Source organism: Nerophis ophidion, linkage group LG20, assembly GCF_033978795.1.
Source record: "Nerophis ophidion isolate RoL-2023_Sa linkage group LG20, RoL_Noph_v1.0, whole genome shotgun sequence".
Taxonomy (NCBI): Eukaryota; Metazoa; Chordata; class Actinopteri; order Syngnathiformes; family Syngnathidae; genus Nerophis; species Nerophis ophidion.
The window spans coordinates 42823883-42843355 of record NC_084630.1 but is presented as its reverse complement, the minus strand read 5'-3'; the positions used below and the strand labels follow the sequence as shown (position 1 = coordinate 42843355).

At 37.3% G+C, this 19473-nt stretch overlaps 1 protein-coding gene across 1 annotated transcript in view; it reads left to right on the top strand.

The window, feature by feature from the left end:
* The first annotated feature begins 1075 nt into the window (after positions 1-1075).
* Positions 1076-19473, top strand: part of LOC133539150 (carbohydrate sulfotransferase 12-like) — a 30908-nt gene continuing 12510 nt past the window's right edge. Inside the window, exons 1-3 of the mRNA XM_061881259.1 lie at positions 1076-1208; positions 6631-7136; positions 9777-9919. Coding sequence (XP_061737243.1) covers positions 6714-7136; positions 9777-9919 — 566 coding nt within the window. The 5' untranslated portion in view covers positions 1076-1208; positions 6631-6713. The remainder of the gene's footprint in view (positions 1209-6630; positions 7137-9776; positions 9920-19473) is intronic.

Here is a 19473-nt window from a genome sequence, read left to right as displayed (position 1 = left end):
TTGTATCCGCGGACCAGTGGTCCTTTTTTTTTCTTCTTTGTCATGAAAAAGCTACGTTTTTGTCATGAAAAAGGGAGTTTTTGGTGGTTGGTGCAGTATTTGTAAGTGTATATTGTGTTTTTTATGTTGATTTAATGAAAAAAAAAATATATATATATATTTGTATTTAAAAAAAAAAAAATTAAATAAAAAATTATTCTGCGGCCCGGTACCAGGCCGCGGCCCGGTGGTTGGGGACCACTGTTATACATTATACATCACAGTGGTCCCCAACCTTTTTGTATCCGCGGAGGTGGCGACTTGTCCAGGGTGTACCCTGCCTTCCGGCCGATTGTAGCTGAGATAGGCGCCAGCGCCCCCCGCGACCCCGAAAGGGAATAAGCGGTAGGAAATGGATGGATGGATGGACCAGTGGTCCTTTTTTTTTCTTCTTTGTCATGAAAAAGTGACGTTTTTGTCATGAAAAAGGGAGTTTTTGGTGGTTGGTGCAGTATTTGTAAGTGTATATTGTGTTTTTTATGTTGATTTAATGAAAAAAAAAATATATATATATATATATATATATTTGTATTTTAAATAAAAAAATATTCTGCGGCCCGGTACCAGGCCACGGCCCGGTGGTTGGGGACCACTGTTATACATCATACATCACAGTGGTCCCCAACCTTTTTGTATCCGCGGACCGGTCAACGCTTAATAATTTGTCCCGCGGCGCGGGGGTGGGGGGGGGTGTCCTTTTTCTTTTTTTTTTTTTTTTTCTTCTTTGTGATGAAAAAGGGACATTTTTGTCATGAAAAGAGATTTTTTTGTGGTTAGTGCACTATTTGTAAGTGTATATTGTGTTTTTTATGTTGATTTAATAAAATAAAAAAATAAAAAACATTTTTTTATTTTATTTTATTTTTTTTTTAATAAAAAATTATTCTGCGGCCCGGTGGTTGGGGACCACTGATATATCATACATCACATATATAATATCATAAATCATACATTATACATCATACGTCACATATAGATCATATATCGTACATCTCATATTATGTGTGTGCGTGTGTGTGTGTGCGCGCCAAGTCTCGCGAGATGTTGTCTCCATCATGAGGCTGGAGCTCCAGTCTCCTCAAGCCCGGCTGCCCGCTCCTCGCCTGGCCGCTCTCAGCCTCTCATCACCGGCCTCATCACGGAGCAGCTCCATGGAGCTCGAGCACCGGGTGAGTGGATGTATTTCTCCGTGACATTACATGATTACACTGATAAAGGTGAAAGTAAAAGGCTGGAAATGAGCGCCGTGAAGGGAAAGTGTCTCCCAACGCCAGCAGGATCAAAGGATCGGCGGCGCGAGTGAAAAGAGGCAAATAGTGTTTCCACGCGTGAACATTCCACACTCTATCCTCTTCTTAGGCTCATTTTCCGCTTTTTTTTTCTGGGGGAACATCCGCATTACAGGACATACTTTGTGCAATGTCACACCTCCGTGGACGCAAAGGTGGAGTGTTTACGCGCGGAAACGTGGAGTGTTTACACGTGGAAAGAAAGCAGCGCCGTGAAGGAAAGTGTTTATTTCACTCTCGCTGCCATTCTGTGTTGAGACTGGCCCTCTCACCTTGGTCACCTTGGTCTGCTCACATCCGCGTGACACATGTCTGGCTGAGGGTCCACGGACGCCTGAGCTTCCCACGCCCACGGAAGAGAACAATCGGCAGTGGAGCGTGACGTCATTGTATTTGACCGAGGCTTTGTTTTGATGGGCTGCACACACACACACACACACACACACACACACACACACACACACACACACACACACGCACACACACCATGCACACATGTCGTCCTCAGTGCTGCTGGAGTGCAAGCTACAACATTAAATGGGAAAAGTTCTAATCGTGAAGTAAATGTCTCCAAAAGAAACAATGTCAATTAAAGCTGCAAGCGGCGATGGACGGGACCGACTTTTGCTGTTTCTTGCCTTTACCCATTCAACATATCTTTTCCTTCATGTTACCTACCTTCCCTGCATCCTGGGGTCACAGTGGTGCTTCTTTCTGTCACCCATAATGTTTGAAAAAAGGTGACGGGGTTTTTACAAAACTTTTGTTTTGAAGGGGTAATTGCCAACTTCCTGTTGATTTTTGCTGAAGGATGTCTATGATTAAAATGTAGGTCTGAGTGAGACCTACATGGAAGATTTTGTTTCATGTCTCTCCGACATTCCTACCGGAAGTTACAAGCAGTTTTGTCTGTGTTTTCTTCCTAGGAGCAGTTTTGTCTGTGTTTTATTCCTAGGGGGCGCTAGAGCGCAATTTTGAGTTTTTTTTTTTTTTTATCGCAATTTTCCCCAGTCATATTGTGTGTGTACAGTTTAGTGAGTTTTGAAGCATTTTAAATTGGTCAAATTACAGCTCAAAGAGGCAAAAAAGGACATTTTTTAGGAACATTTTATTTTGAAGGGGTAATTGCCAACTTCCTATTGATTTTTGCTGAAGGATGTCAATGATTAACATGTAGGTCTAAGTGAGACCTACATAGAGGATTTTGTTTCATGTCTCTCCGACATTCCTACCGGAAGTTACAAGCAGTTTTGTCTGTGTTTTCTTCCTAAGAGCAGTTTTGTCTGTGTTTTATTCCGAGGGGGCGCTAGAGCGCAATTTTGTGTTTTGTTTTTTGTTTTTGTTTTTAGATCGCAATTTTCACCAGTCATGATGTATGTGTCCAGTTTGGTGAGTTTTGAAGCATTTTAAGTTGGTCAAATTACAGCTCAAAGAGGCAAAAAATGACATTTTTTAGGAACATTTTGTTTTGAAGGGGTAATTGCCAACTTCCTGTTGATTTTTGCTGAAGAATGTCTATGATTAAAATGTAGGTCTAAGTGAGACCTACATAGAGGATTTTGTTTCATGTCTCTCCGACATTCCTACCGGAAGTTACAAGTAGTTTTGTCTGTGTTTTCTTCCTAGGAGCAGTTTTGTCTGTGTTTTATTCCTAGGGGGCGCTAGAGCGCAATTTGTTTTTTTTTTTGTTTTGTTTTTTTTAGATCGCAATTTTCACCAGTCATGATGTGTGTGTCCAGTTTGGTGAGTTTTGAAGCATTTTAAGTTGGTCAAATTACAGCTCAAAGAGGCAAAAATGACATTTTTTAGGAACTTTTTGTTTTGAAGGGGTTTTTGCCAACTTCCTGTTGATTTTTGCTGAAGGAAGTCATTGTATGAAATCTAGGTCTAAGTCAGACCTGCATAGAGGTTTTCGTTTTATGTCTCTACGACATTCTTAACAGAAGTTACAAGCCGTTTTGTCTGTGTTTTTTCCTAGAGGGCGATAGAGCGCAATTTTGATTTTTGGGGTTTGTTTTTTTCATTAGATGGCAATATTCGCCAGTCCTGATGTGTAAAATTTGGTGAGTTTTGAAGCATGTTAAGGGGGTCAAATTACAGCTCAAAGAGGCGGCGGTATAATAATAAAGAAAGACTAAAACCTTAGAAATACAATAGGGTCCTCTGTCCCAAAGGGACATTTGGTCCCTAATTAAAGTTAAAGTTAAAGTACCAGGGCAGCACGGTGGAAGAAGCGTTAGTGCGTCTGACTTACAATACACAGGTCCTGAGTAGTCCTGAGTTCAATCCCAGGTTCAGTTTATACCAAAATGGATGATATAGCAGAGGATTGGGAGAATGTCATGTGGTCAGATGAAACCAAAATAGAACTTTTGGTATAAACTCAACTGATGGTGTTTGGAGGAAGAAGAACACTGAGTTGCATCCCAAGAACACCAAACCTACTGTGAAGCATGGGGGTGGAAACATCATGCTTTGGGGCTGTTTTTCTGCTAAGGGGACAGGACGATTGATCCGTGTTAAAGGGGAACATTATCACCAAACCTATGCAAGCGTCAATATATACCTTGATGTTGCAGAAAAAAGGCCATGTATTTTTTTAACCGATTTCCGAACTCTAAATGGGTGAATTTTGGCAAATTAAACGCCTTTCTGTTTATCGCTCTGAAGGCGATGACGTCAGAATGTGACGTCGCCGAGGTAACACAGCCGCCATTTTCATTTTCAACCCATTGTAAACATTGGGTCTCAGCTCTGTTATTTTCCGTTTTTTTGACCATTTTTTGGAACCTTGGAGACATCATGCCTCGTCGGTGTGTTGTCGGAGGGTGTAACAACACTAACAGGGAGGGATTCAAGTTGCACCACTGGCAAGAAATCAGCCGCCAGACCCCCATTGAATGTACCAAAGTGTCTTCACATTTGAGCGGCGATGCTAAGACAGACATGGCACAGAGATGTATGGATAACCTGCAGATGCATTTGCAACGATTAAGTCAGCGAAATCACAAAGGTGAGTTTTGTTGATGTTGTTGACTTATGTGCTAATCAGACATATTTGGTCACGGCATGACTGCCAGCTAATCGATGCTAACATGCTATGCTAATCGATGCTAACATGCTATTTACGCTAGCTGTATGTACATTTGAAACTAGATACCCACTTTTAATGCGAAACAAACACATACCAATCAACGGATTTAAGTTGCTCCAGTGTCACAAGATGCGAAAGTCCTGATCGTTTGGTCCGCACATTTTACCGGCGATGCTAATAAGGCAGTCATGCTATGGGCCACTTCATTAGGTACACACACGCTATGGCCGAATAGCGTTAATAGCTATTCGCTCAATAGCTTCAATTTCGTTTTCACTATCTGCCTCCATACTCTGACCATCTGTTTCAATACATGCGTAATCTGTTGAATCGCTTAAACCGCTGAAATCCGAGTCTGAATCCGAGCTAATGTCGCTATATCTTGCTGTGGTAACCGCCATGTTGTTTGTATTGGCAGCACTGTATGACGTCACAGGGAAATGGATTGTGGTTTCGAAGATAGCGAAAATAAGGCACTTTAAAGCTTTATTTAGGGATATTCCGGCACCGGTAAAATTTTGAAAAAAATAAAAAAAATACAACAAGCCACTGGGAACTGATTTTTTATAATTTTTAACCCTTTTGAAATTGTGATAATGTTCCCCTTTAAGGAAAGAATGAATGGGGCCATGTAGATAGATAGATAGTACTTTATTTATTCCGTCAGGAGAGTTCCTTCAGGAAAATTAAAATTTTCAGCACAATCCCATTCAAGATCAGACAAACATTACAGGAAGACAGAACAGGATCGCTGACGGGTCTGCCGGCTTCCAGCGCCCCTTACAAAAAAGATGAGATACAGGTAAACAAGGGGGGTGAGAAGGGAGAAAAAAATAGAAGATTAAAATACAATTTTAAAATCGGTCTTAGCCTGGGCCCTGGAGAGGGGGTGCAGACTGAGGCCAAGGGAAAAAAAACAACTCATAGCCATAGTACACATCCTTCTTCCATGTGTGTAAGAGGGAAACATCAAAGAACACAGAGGACATTAAAGACATTAAAGCAGCAGATACAACCAGACACTTCTACATACAGCTATGAATAGAAAGTAAAATAAACATATCCACTGTGGTGGCCTCTGCGGTGTTCCACGCAGTCGTCCGCTGGGGAGGAGGGAGCATGGTCAGAGACAGGAGCAGACCCAACAAAGCAACCAAGACAGCCGACTCCACTCTCGGCCAATGTCCAGTCCGCATGGATGAGCGAGGATACGTCCAAGGTGACTGAGGTGTCCGACACCTGCTCACCCAGTCAAGACACCGCGGAGCCTCTCCGTCCCAGCGCTCAGTGCTAGCTCCGCAGTCCTGTCCCCCTCATCCGCATGTCCCCTCATGTATCGTGAGATTTTGAGCCAAAACCTCCTTCCATCGGTGAGAGCTTTGAATGGTTGACCAAATACTTATTTTCCACCATGATTTACAAATAAATTCTTATAAAATTCCTACAATGTGAATCCCTGGATTTTTTCCCCCACATGTGTCTGGTTGTATCTGCTGCTTTAATGTCTTTAATGTCCTCCGTGTTCTTTGATGTTTGATGTTTCCCTCTTACACACATGGAAGAGGGGTGTGTACTATGGCTATGAGTTATTGTTGTTTATTTATTTATTATTATTATTATTTTTTATTTTTTTCCCCTTGGCCTCAGTCTGCACCCCCACTCCAGGGCCTAGGCTAAGACCGATTTTTAAATTGTATTTTAATCTTCTATCCCAAACCCCCCCCTTGTTTACCTGTATGTCATCTGTTTTGTAAGGGGCGCTGGAAGCCGGCAGACCCGTCAGCGATCCTGTTCTGTCTCCCTGTAATGTTTGTCTGATCTTGAATGGGATTGTGCTGAAAACTGTAATTTTCCTGAAGGAACTCTCCTGACGGAATAAATAAAGTACTATCTAATCTAATCTAATCTAATTCTGTCTCTCCCAGTTGAAGTGTACCTATGATGAAAATGACAGACCTCTGTCATCATTTGAAGTGGGAGAACTTGCACAATCGCTGGCTGACTAAATACTTTTTTACCCCACTGTATGTGAGTGTGTATGTTTACTATATTTAAAATCCCAGTCCAACATCTGCCGGTGTAATCTGCTTGTCAAATAAAGATTTAGTATCTGAGCAAGACCGTGTCCCACTTCCACTTAATCTGCCCACTCTTTGACCGTTTGACTGAGGAAGGCAACGTCTAAATCGCACTTCCTGCTTCTTTCAGTCGCGGCCGCTCAGCAGGAAGCGCCACAAGAGCATGGAGGTCTGATCACTTCCTCCTCTTCTCCACGATCCCGCGGTGGAGCCATGGGGACCTGGCGTGATCTGCGCGTGGCCTTCATCCTGGGCTCTTTCTTCATGATCCTGCTCATCATCGCCTACTGGGACGACGTCGGGGGCTTCAGTCTCTACCCTCGGCGAGACCACAAGCACCAGAGTTGCTCCGGCCCGAGCAGGTCCAACACGACGTGGGCTCCCAGCGGGACCAACCGAAGTCTTGCGAGGAGACCGGAGGACGCGGTGGAGTTTGAGGAGAAGGAGAATAACGCTGTTTTGGACGGAAGTGGGGAGCAGATGGCCAGGAAGCAGAGGATCATGGATGTGTGTTCAGGCAAAGACTTGCTGGACTTTCCCGGGAGGACTCGAGCTTTTCAGCAGATCCCCAACAGAGAACTGGACCACTTGATAGTGGATGACACACACCAGATCATCTACTGCTACGTGCCCAAGGTAGACCATGCTGGTCTGCATGCAGAAACATGAACACAAGTACAAACCCCGTTTCCATATGAGTTGGGAAATTGTGTTAGATGTAAATATAAACGGAATACACTGATTTGTAAATCATTTTCAACTCATATTCAGTTGAATGCACTACAAAGACAACATATTTGATGTTCAAACTGATAAACATTTTTTTTTGTGGCAAATAATCATTAACTTTAGAATTTGATGCCAGCAACACGTGACAAAGAAGTTGAGAAAGGTGGCAATGAATACTGAAAAAGTTGAGGAATGCTCATCAAACACTTATTTGAAACATCCCACAGTTGTGCAGGCTGATTGGGAACAGGTGGGTGCCATGATTGGGTATAAAAACAGCTTCCCCAAAAAATGCTCAGTCTTTCACAAGAAAGGATGGGGCGAGGTACACCCCTTTGTCCACAACTGCGTGAGCAAATAGTCAAACAGTTTAAGAACAACCTTTCTCAAAGTGCAATTGCAAGAAATTTAGGGATTTCAACATCTACGCTCCATAATATCATCAAAAGGTTCAGAGAATCTGGAGAAATCACTCCACGTAAGCGGCATGGCCGGAAACCAACATTGAATGACTGCGATCTTCCATCCCTCAGACGGCACTGTATCAAAAACCGACATCAATCTCTAAAGGATATCACCACATGGGCTCAGGAACACTTCATAAAACCACTGTCACTAAATACAGTTGGTCGCTACATCTGTAAGTGCAGGTTAAAGCTCTACTATGCAAAGTGAAAGCCATTTATCAACAACATCCAGAAATGCCGCCGGCTTCTCTGGGCCCGAGATCATCTAAGATGGACTGATGCAAAGTGGAAAAGTGTTCTGTGGTCTGACGAGTCCACATTTCAAATTGTTTTTGGAAATATTCAACATCGTGTCATCTGGACCAAAGGGGAAGCGAACCATCCAGACTGTTATCAACGTAAAGTTGAAAAGTCAGCATGTGTGATGGTATGGGGGTGCATTAGTGCCCAAGGCATGGGTAACTTACACATCTGTGAAGGCACCATTAATGCTGAAAGGTACATACAGGTTTTGGAACAACATATGCTGCCATCTAAGCGCCGTCTTTTTCATGGACGCCCCTGCTTTATTTCAGCAAGACAATGCCAAGCCACATTCAGCACGTGTTACAACAGCGTGGATTCGTAGTAAAAGGGTGCGGGTACTTTCCTGGCCCGCCTGCAGTCCAGACCTGTCTCCCATGGAAAATGTGTGGCGCATTATGAAGCTTAAAATACGACAGCGGAGACCCCGGACTGTTGAAGGACTGAAGCCCTACATCATGGGTGTCAAACTCTGGCCCACCGTGTAATTTCCCTTGGCCCTTGAGGCAATATCAAATTAACAGAGCTGGCCCGCCGCTTTAACACCGCATTCACCGCTAACACTCTTACTTGCCAACCCTCTCGATTTTCCCGGGAGACTCCCGAAATTCAGTGCCCCTCCCGAATTTCATTCTGGACAGCAATATTTGGGGTGGGCTTTAAAGGCACTGCCTTTGGAGTTCTCTACAACCTGTCTCCACGTCCGCTTTTCCTCTATACAAACAGCGTGCCGGCCCAGTCACATAATATATGCGGCTTATACACACACACACAAGTGAATGCAAGGCATACTTGGTCAAGAGCCATACAGGTCACACTGAGGGTGGCCGTATAAATAACTTTAACACTGTTACAAATATGCGCCACACTGTGAACCCACACCAAACAAGAATGACACATTTCGGGAGAACATCCGCACCGTAACACAACAGAACAAAATACTCAGAACGCCTTGCAGCACTAACTCTTCCGGGACGCTACAATAAACACCCCCCGCTATCTCCAAACCCCGTCCACCTCAACCCCACCGCCAAAAAGAGGCATTCAATTTTTATTTAAATTTTATTTGATATGCCATTGATATTTTTTTATTATTATTATAATTTGAAACTCGATTTTGCATGTCACTATAAAGTTATATGTGCCTTGCTTGTTCAATATTCAATGCAAAACTTGTTTGGGTCCCTGTTAAAAGGTTAATTTGTTCAACCTTGGCCCACGGCTTTGTTGGGTTTTAAATTTTGGCCCACTCTGTATTTGAGTTTGACACCCCTGCTCTACATAAAACAAGAATGGGAAAGAATTCCACTTTCAAAGCTTCAACAATTAGTTTCCTCAGTTCCCAAACGTTTATTGAGTGTTGTTAAAAGAAAAGGTGATGTAACACAGTGGTGAACATGCCCTTTCCCAACTACTTTGGCATGTGTTTCAGCCATGAAATGCTAAAGTTAATGATTATTTGCACAAAAAAAAATGTTAATCAGTTTGAACATCAAATATGTTGTCTTTGTAGCATATTCAACTGAATATGGGTTGAAAATGATTTGCAAATCATTGTATTCTGTTTATATTTACATCTAACACAATTTCCCAACTCATATGGAAACGGGGTTTGTATTTGATGGAGGAATGGAATCAATAATAGAACTGGCATTATTAAAAAAGTATTGATTTTGAATTGAGAATTGATTCTGAATGGAATGGTTCCCCCCAAGAATGGAGTGGTGAGGTGGCCACAGTTTCACAGCCCTACTGACTGATGTTCTTCTCTCTTTAGGTGGCCTGCACCAACTGGAAGAGAGTGATGGTGGTTCTGTCCCAGTCTCTGGTCTCGCCCGTCTCAGGAGAACCCTACACTGACCCGGAGTCGGTTCCTGCTGACCTGGTGCACAACTCCTCACTTCACCTCACTTTTGCCAAGTACGACACACAATAGCCGCTTTAGTGATCTGGTTTTGCTCAAGGGCCGTGACTTACCTTTACTTACCAGTCCGAAGTCCATCCCGATTCTAAATCAATTCATCATTTTCGAAAAATCAATCAAAAAAACTAACATATATATATTTTTTCCTTGTTTTTTATATGTTTTTAGGCCATCTGCATGCAACCAATAGAAGTTTTTTCTAACCTCTAAAACAGGGGTGACCAACCTTTTTGAAAGCAAGAGCTACTTCTTGGGTACTGATTAATGCCAAGGGCTACCAGTTTGATACACACTTACATAAATTGCCAAAAATAGCCAATTTGCTCAATTTACCTTTAATAAATACATCTATATATATTAAAAAAATGGGTATTTCTGTCCGTCATTCCGTCGTACATTTTTTGTCCTTTTACGGAATGTTTTTTGTAGAGAATAAATGATGAAAAAAACCACTTAATTGAAGCGTTTAAAAGAGGAGAAAACACGAAAAAAATGAAAATTAAATTATGAAACATAGTTTATCTTCAATTTCGACTCTTTAAAAGTCAAAATTCAACCGAAAAAAGAAGAGAAAAACTAGCTAATTCGAATCTTTGAAAAAAAAAATTTAAAAAAATTATGGAACATCATTAGTAATTTTTCCTGATTAAGATTAATTTTAGAATTTTGATGACATGTTTTAAATAGGTTAAAATCCAATCTGCATTTTGTTAGAATATATAACAAATTGGACCAAGCTATATTTCTAACAAAGACAAATCATTATTTCTTGCAGATTTTCCAGAACAAAACATTTCAAAGAAATTCAAAAGACTTTGAAATAAGATTTAAATTTGATTCTAGATTTGTCAGAATATTTTTATTTTATTTTAATCATAATAAGTTTGAAGAAATATTTCACAAATATTCTTCTTCCAAAAAACAGAAGTTAAAATGAAGAATTAGTTTAAAATGTATTTATTATTGAAAGGGAATTTATTATATGAAAGGGACAAGCGGTAGAAATGGATGGATGGGTGTTCCAGCTCCCTCCTCCGGGTGTACATGTGATTTTTTTTTTTTTTTGAATACATTTCCAGAAAGAAAAACTTATTTGCATTGTCATTATGGGGTATTGTGTGTAGAATTTTGAGGATAATTAGAGACTAGCTTTGCCAAAGGAAATTACAGTGCACCTTGAAAGTATTGACAGCGTTTCACTTTTTCCACATTTTGTTACGTCACCACCTTATTACCAAACTGGGTAACTTCACTTGTGTCCTCAAAATTCTACACACAATACCCCATCATGACAATGTGACATTTTTGTAAATGTATTTGTAATGAAAAAAAAATCACATGTACATAAGTATTTACAGCCTTTGCTCAATACTTTGTTGATTCACCTTTGCTCACATGAGCCAGATTACAGTTTCAGGTGAAAATTATGTGATACGGATATGTTCCCTGTAAGGGACAAGCGGTAGAAATGGATGGATGGGTGTTCCAGCTCCCTCCTCCGTGTGTACATGTGATTTTTTTTTTTTGGTTTGAATACATTTGCAAAAAGAAAAACTTCTTTGCATTGTCATGATGGGGTATTGTGTGTAGAATTTTGAGGATAATTAGAGACCAGCTTTGCCAAAGGAAATTACAGTGCACCCGGAAAGTATTCACTTTTTCCACATTTTCTTATGTTGCCGCCTTATTAACAAACTGGGTAAATTCACTTGTGTCCTCAACATTCTACACACAATACCCCATCATGACAACGTGACATTTTTGCAAATGTATTTGTAATGAAAAAAAAAATCCCATGTACATAAGTATTTACAGCCTTTGCCCAATACTTTGTTGATGCACCTTTGCTCACATGTATCAGGAGCCACCGCTCTGAAGCCCGCTGGAAACGTGGCTTGTGAGGTGGTGCTCTGTGCACATGTCACGTGGCTACATAATAAGAGACTAGCTCTGCCAAAGGAAATTACAGTGTACCCGGAAAGTATTCACTTTTTCCACATTTTCTTATATTGCCGCCTTATTAACAAACTGGGCAAATTCACTTGTGTCCTCAAAATTCTACACACAATACCCCATCATGACAATGTGACATTTTTGCAAATGTATTCATAATGAAAAAAATCACATGTACATAAGTATTTACAGCCTTTGCTCAATACTTTGTTGATGCACCTTTGCTCACATGAGCCAGATTACAGTTTCAGGTAAAAAAAAAATTCTTATGGATATGGTCCCTGAAAGGGACAAGCGGTAGAAATGGATGGATGGATGTTCCGGCTCCTCCTCCGTGTGTACATGTGATTTTTTTGTTTTGTTTGAATACATTTGCAAAAAGAAAAACTTCTTTGCATTGTCATTATGGGGTATTGTGTGTAGAATTTTGAGGATAATTAGAGACTAGCTTTGCTAAAGGAAATTACAGTGCACCCGGAAATTATTGACAGCGCTTCACTTTTTCCACATTTTGTTTCGTCACCGCCTTATTACCAAATTGGGTGAATTCAATTGTGCCCTCAAAATTCTACACACAATACCCCATCATGACAATGTTACATTTTTGCAAATGTATTTGTAATGAAAAAAAAAAAAAATCACATGTACATAAGTATTTACAGCCTTTGCTCAATACTTTGTTGATGCACCTTTGCTCACATGAGCCAGATTACAGTTTCAGGTGAAAATTATGTCATATGGATTTGTTCCCTGAAAGGGACAAACGGTAGAAAATGGATGGATGAATGTTCCAGCTTCCTCCTCAATGAGTAGATGTGGTTTTTTTTTAGTTTGAATACATTTGCAAAAAGAAAAAACTTATTTACATCGATATTATGGGGTACTGTGTGTAGAATTTTGAGGATAATTAGAGACTAGCTTTGCTAAAGGAAATTACAGTGCACCCGGAAATTATTGACAGCGCTTCACTTTTTCCACATTTTGTTTCGTCACCGCCTTATTACCAAATTGGGTGAATTCACTTGTGTCCTCAAAATTCTACACACAATACCCCATCATGACAATGTGACATTTTTGCAAATGTATTTGTAATGAAAAAAAAAAAATCACATGTACATAAGTATTTACAGCCTTTGCTCAATACTTTGTTGATGCACCTTTGCCCACATGTATCAGGAGCCACCGCTCTGAAGCCCGCTGGAAACGTGGCTTGTGAGGTGGTGCTCTGTGCACATGTCACGTGGCTACATAATAAGAGACTAGCTCTGCCAAAGGAAATTACAGTGCACCCGGAAAGTATTCACTTTTTCCACATGTTCTTGTGTCGCCGCCTTATTAACAAACTGGGTAAATTCATTTGTGTCCTCAAAATTCTACACACAATACCCCATCATTATATTTTTGCAAATGTATTCAAAATAAACAAAAAATCACACGTACATAAGTATTCAGACCCTTTGCTCAGTGCTGTGTTGATGCACCTTTGGCAGCAAGTCCAGCCTCAAGTCTTTTTGAATAGCTTGGCACACCTCCAATATCTTTGGGCAGTTGCTCTCTTTCCTCTTTGCAGCACCTGGATGGGAAGGGTCTGTGTAAAGAAACCTTGGTACAATATTCCATATGCCGTATTATGTTGTGTATTTTACAAGAACATTCTGGTGACTAAGCTGCCTGTTTCTTGCTGTAAAGCAGGGGTGTCCAAACTTTTTCCACTGAGGGGCCACACACTGAAAAATCAGAGCAAGTGGGGGCCATTTTCATATTTTTTATTTTTAATAACCAATACAATATATGTATAAAAAATATACATTTAGGCCTACACTCAGTTATGATCCCGGGGACCCCAAACTGTTTTGGTCAAAAAAAATATATGTAAAAAATGTGTCATTATTCAGTATATATTTTTTATTATTATTCAAGTTTTAAATCTCGAGATCAACATTAGGAAAAAAAAGGAAAAAACACAAAATATGCAATATTTTCACCCAATACCTTTTTTAGGTGGAATATTTGAGATTATATAATAATTGGAGCCTTAATTTTGGATTTTGATTCATTATTATTTTTTGAGCAATGACACTTAAAAACAAATCACACTAAAATGATTGTGGATCTAAAAGTGTCCTGCTTATTAAAGTGTTAAAAAATAAATAATACATTTTTTTTTACTGTTTACTTTTAGCACAATAATCTCGTATATCCGTCAATTTTAAGTTGTATTGTTGTTTATGTTTTTTTTGTTTGTTTCAGGCCGTTCTTTAAAAAAAAACAGCTCAGTTTTTTATATGGCAAACACAAAATATGCAAGATTTTCTCCAAAAAATATTCAGAGTGGAATATTTAATGTGAGGTAATTAGGTCGATAATTCAAAATCACATTGATTTTGATTCATTATTATTTATAAAGAAAGAAACAGCCTGCATGGCAGCTTTGTGTTATTAGAGTAAACATTGCAGCATTTTCTTGTTACATTTCACCTTTTTGCTCTTTTATATTACTTTTTATGTTTTAATTTTTTTAAATGTATTCTTAAAATTGTGCCGTGGGGCCGTTAAAAAAATAACCTGCGGGCCCCAAATGGCCCCCGGGCCGCACTTTGGACACCCCTGCTGTAAAGAGTAACATTGGTACTATTTTTCTATATACCGTAAAAAAAAAAGCACTGTATTTTACAGTAAAATTCTGGTGACTAAGCTGCCCTTTTTTACTGTAAAGAAACACTGGTACTATTTCCCATATACTGTAATATTTTGTTAAAAAAAACTGTGTATTTTACAATTAAATTCTGGTGACTAAGCTACCATTTTTTACTATAAAGAAACATTGGTACTATTTTCCATATACCGTAATATGTTGTAAAAGAACGCTGTGTATTTTTTACAATAACATTCTGGTGACTAAGCTCCCAGTTTTTTACCGTAAAGATTAACATTGGTATTATTTTTCTATATACAGTATGTTGTAAAAAAAAAAAAAAAAAAAAAAAAAAAAAGCACAGTATTTTACAGTAAAATTCTGGTCACTAAGCTGCCATTTTTTACTGTAAAGAAACATTGGTACTATTTCCCATATACCGTAATATGGTGTTAAAAAAAGGACTGCATTTTACAGTAAAATTCTGGTGACTAAGCTGCCATTTTTTACTGTAAAGAAACACTGGTACTATTTCCCATATACCGTAATATTTTGTTAAAAAAACAGTGTATTTTACAATAAAATTCTGGTGACTAAGCTGTCATTTTTTACTGTAAAGAAACACTGGTACTATTTCCCATATACCGTAATATTTTGTTAAAAAAAAACAGTGTATTTTACAATAAAATTCTGGTGACTAAGCTGCCATTTTTTACTGTAAAGAAACATTGGTACTATTTTCCATATACTGTAAAATGTTGTAAAAGAACGCTGTGTATTTTACAATAACATTCTGGTGACTAAGTTTCCATTTTTTTACCGTAAAGATTAACATTGGTACTATTTTTCTATATACCGTAAAAAAAAAAAGACTGTATTTTACAGTAAAATTCTGGTGACTAAGCTGTCATTTTTTACTGTAAAGAAACACTGGTACTATTTCCCATATACCGTAATATTTTGTCAAAAAAAACTGTGTATTTTACAATAAAATTCTGGTGACTAAGCTGTCATTTTTTACTCTAAAGAAACATTGGTACTATTTTCCATATACTGTAAAATGTTGTAAAAGAACGCTGTGTATTTTACAATAACATTCTGGTGACTTAGCTAGGTCCCAGTTTTTTACCGTAAAGATTAACATTGGTACTATTTTTCTATATACGGTATGTTGTAAAAAAAAAAAAAAAAAGCACAGTATTTTACAGTAAAATTCTGGTCACTAAGCTGCCATTTTTTACTGTAAAGAAACATTGGTACTATTTCCCATATACCGTAATATGTTGTTAAAAAAAGGACTTTATTTTACAGTAAAATTCTGGTGACTAAGCTGTCATTTTTTACTGTAAAGAAACATTGGTACTATTTTCCATATACCGTAATATGTTGTTAAAAAAAGGATTGTATTTTACAGTAAAATTCTGGTGACTAAGCTGCCATTTTTTACTGTAAAGAAACATTGGTACTATTTTCCATATACTGTAAAATGTTGTAAAAGAACGCTGTGTATTTTACAATAACATTCTAGTGACTAAGTTTCCATTTTTTTACCGTAAAGATTAACATTGGTATTATTTTTCTATGTACAGTAATATGTTGTAAAAAAAAAAAAAAAAAAAAAGCACTGTATTTTACAATAAAATTCTGGTGACTAAGTTGCCCTTTTTTACTGTAAAGAAACACTGGTACTATTTCCCATATACCGTAATATTTTGTTAAAAAAAAGAGTGTATTTTACAATTAAATTCTGGTGACTAAGCTGCCATTTTTTACTGTAAAGAAACATTAGTACTATTTTCCATATACTGTAATATGTTGTAAAAGAACGCTGTGTATTTTGCACAAACATTCTGGTGACTAAGCTCCCAGTTTTTTACCGTAAAGATTAACATTGGTACTATTTTTCTATATACAGTATGTTGTAAAAAAAAAAAAAAAAAAGCACAGTATTTTACAGTAAAATTCTGGTGACTAAGCTGCCATTTTTTACTATAAAGAAACATTGGTACTATTTCCCATATACCGTAATATTTTGTCAAAAAAAACTGTGTATTTTACAATAAAATTCTGGTGACTAAGCTGTCATTTTTTACTGTAAAGAAACACTGGTACTATTTCCCATATACCGTAATATTTTGTTAAGAAAAACTGTGTATTTTACAATAAAATTCTGGTGACTAAGCTGCCATTTTTTACTGTAAAGAAACATTGGTACTATTTTCCATATACTGTAAAATGTTGTAAAAGAACGCTGTGTATTTTACAATAACATTCTGGTGAGTTAGCTAGGTCCCAGTTTTTTACCGTAAAGATTAACATTGGTACTATTTTTCTATATACAGTATGTTGTAAAAAAAAAAAAAAAAAGCACAGTATTTTACAGTAAAATTCTGGTCACTAAGCTGCCATTTTTTACTGTAAAGAAACATTGGTGCTATTTTCCATATACCGTAATATGTTGTTAAAAAAACATTGTGTATTTTACAGTAAAATTCTGGTGACTAAGCTGCCCTTTTTTACTGTAAAAAACACTGGTACTATTTCCCATATACCGTAATATGTTGTTAAAAAACAGTGTATTTTACAATAAAATTCTGGTGACTAAGCTGCCATTTTTTACTGTAAAGAAACATTGGTACTATTTTCCATATACTGTAAAATGTTGGAAAAGAATGCTGTGTATTTTTTACAATAACATTCTGGTGACTAAGCTCCCAGTTTTTTACCGTAAAGATTAACATTGGTATTATTTTTCTATATACAGTAATATGTTATAAAAAAAATAAAAATAAAAAAAGCACTGTATTTTACAATAAAATTTTGGTGACTAAGTTGCCCTTTTTTACTGTAAAGAAACACTGGTACTATTTCCCATATACCGTAATATTTTGTTAAAAAAAACAGTGTATTTTACAATAACATTCTGGTGACTAAGCTCCCAGTTTTTTTACCGTAAAGATTAACATTGGTATTATTTTTCTATATACAGTAATATGTTATAAAAAAAATCAAAATAAAAAAAGCACTGTATTTTACAATAAAATTTTGGTGACTAAGTTGCCCTTTTTTACTGTAAAGAAACACTGGTACTATTTCCCATATACCGTAATATTTTGTTAAAAAAAACAGTGTATTTTACAATTAAATTCTGGTGACTAAGCTGCCATTTTTTACTGTAAAGAAACATTGCTACTATTTTCCATATACTGTAATATGTTGTAAAAGAACGCTGTGTATTTTACAATAACATTCTGGTGACTAAGCTCCCAGTTTTTTACCGTAAAGATGAACATTTTTCTATATACAATAATATGTTGTAAAAAAAAGCACTGTATTTTACAGTAAAATTCTGGTGACTAAGTTGCCATTTTTTACTGTAAAGAAACATTGGTACTATTTCCCATATACGTGATATGTTGTAAAACAACGCTGTGTATTTTACAATAACATTCTGGTGACTAAGTTGACATTTTTTACTGTAAAGAAACATTGGTACTATTTTCCATATACTGTAATATGTTGTAAAAAAACAGTGTATTTTACAATAAAATTCTGGTGACTAAGCTGTCATTTTTTACTGTAAAGAAACACTGGTACTATTTCCCATATACCGTAATATTTTGTTAAAAAACCAGTGTATTTTACAATTAAATTCTGGTGACTAAGCTGCCATTTTTTACTGTAAAGAAACATTGGTACTATTTTCCATATACTGTAATATGTTGTAAAAGAACGCTGTGTATTTTACAATAACATTCTGGTGACTTAGCTAGCTCCCAGTTTTTTACCGTAAAGATTAACATTGGTACTATTTTTCTATATACAGTATGTTGTAAAAAAAAAAAAAAGCACAGTATTTTACAGTAAAATTCTGGTCACTAAGCTGCCATTTTTTACTGTAAAGAAACATTGGTACTATTTCCCATATACCGTAATATGTTGTTAGAAAAAGGACTGTATTTTACAGTAAAATTCTGGTGACTAAGCTGTCATTTTTTACTGTAAAGAAACACTGGTACTATTTCCCATATACCGTAATATTTTGTTAAAAAAAACAGTGTATTTTACAATAAAATTCTGGTGACTAAGCTGCCATTTTTTACTGTAAAGAAACATTGGTACTATTTTCCATATACTGTAAAATGTTGTAAAAGAACGCTGTGTATTTTTTACAATAACATTCTGGTGACTAAGTTTCCATTTTTTTACCGTAAAGATTAACATTGGTACTATTTTCTATATACAATAATATGTTGTAAAAAAAAAAAAAAAAAGCGCAGTATTTTACAGTAAAATTCTGGTGACTAAGTTGACATTTTTTACTGTAAAGAAACATTGGTACTATTTTCCATATACTGTAATATGTTGTTAACAAAACATTGTGTATTCTACAGTAAACTTCTGGTGACTGAGTTGCCATTTTTTTCACTGTAAAAGCTACAGATGTAGTTGTTTTTTTTGAGCGTGTACGTAAATAATATATCCAATAATGAAAAGCTTGGTCAAAGTGATATATTGTTGACTGTTCCAAGAGGGCCGCCATAATAACTGCAACGTGGACCTCAAGCGCTTCACTTTTTTAATTCAAAAATGGGGAAAAAATACATATTTTTGTCCTCAAAATTCAACACACAATGCCCCAAAATGACAATGTAAACGCTGTTTTGTTTAGAACGTTTTAGAACAAAATAAAAAGTAAGAAATCCCATGTACATAAGTATTCACAGCCTTTGCCATGAAGCCCACAAACATTTCTGAGGGAGTGACTTCCAGATTTCGCATGTCTGCGTTTCTCTGACGAAGAGACGCAAAATATTCCTGGTCCTGCAAATGTGCGTGTGAGGCGTCCGCCGGGTGTTTGTCAAACAATCCGCCAGCCAAAAAGGACTTATTGACCCAGGTAGCGCTGGGATGAGGAGAGTGGAAAGAGCTTCTTGCTTCAGCACAGACGGATCTTTCTTT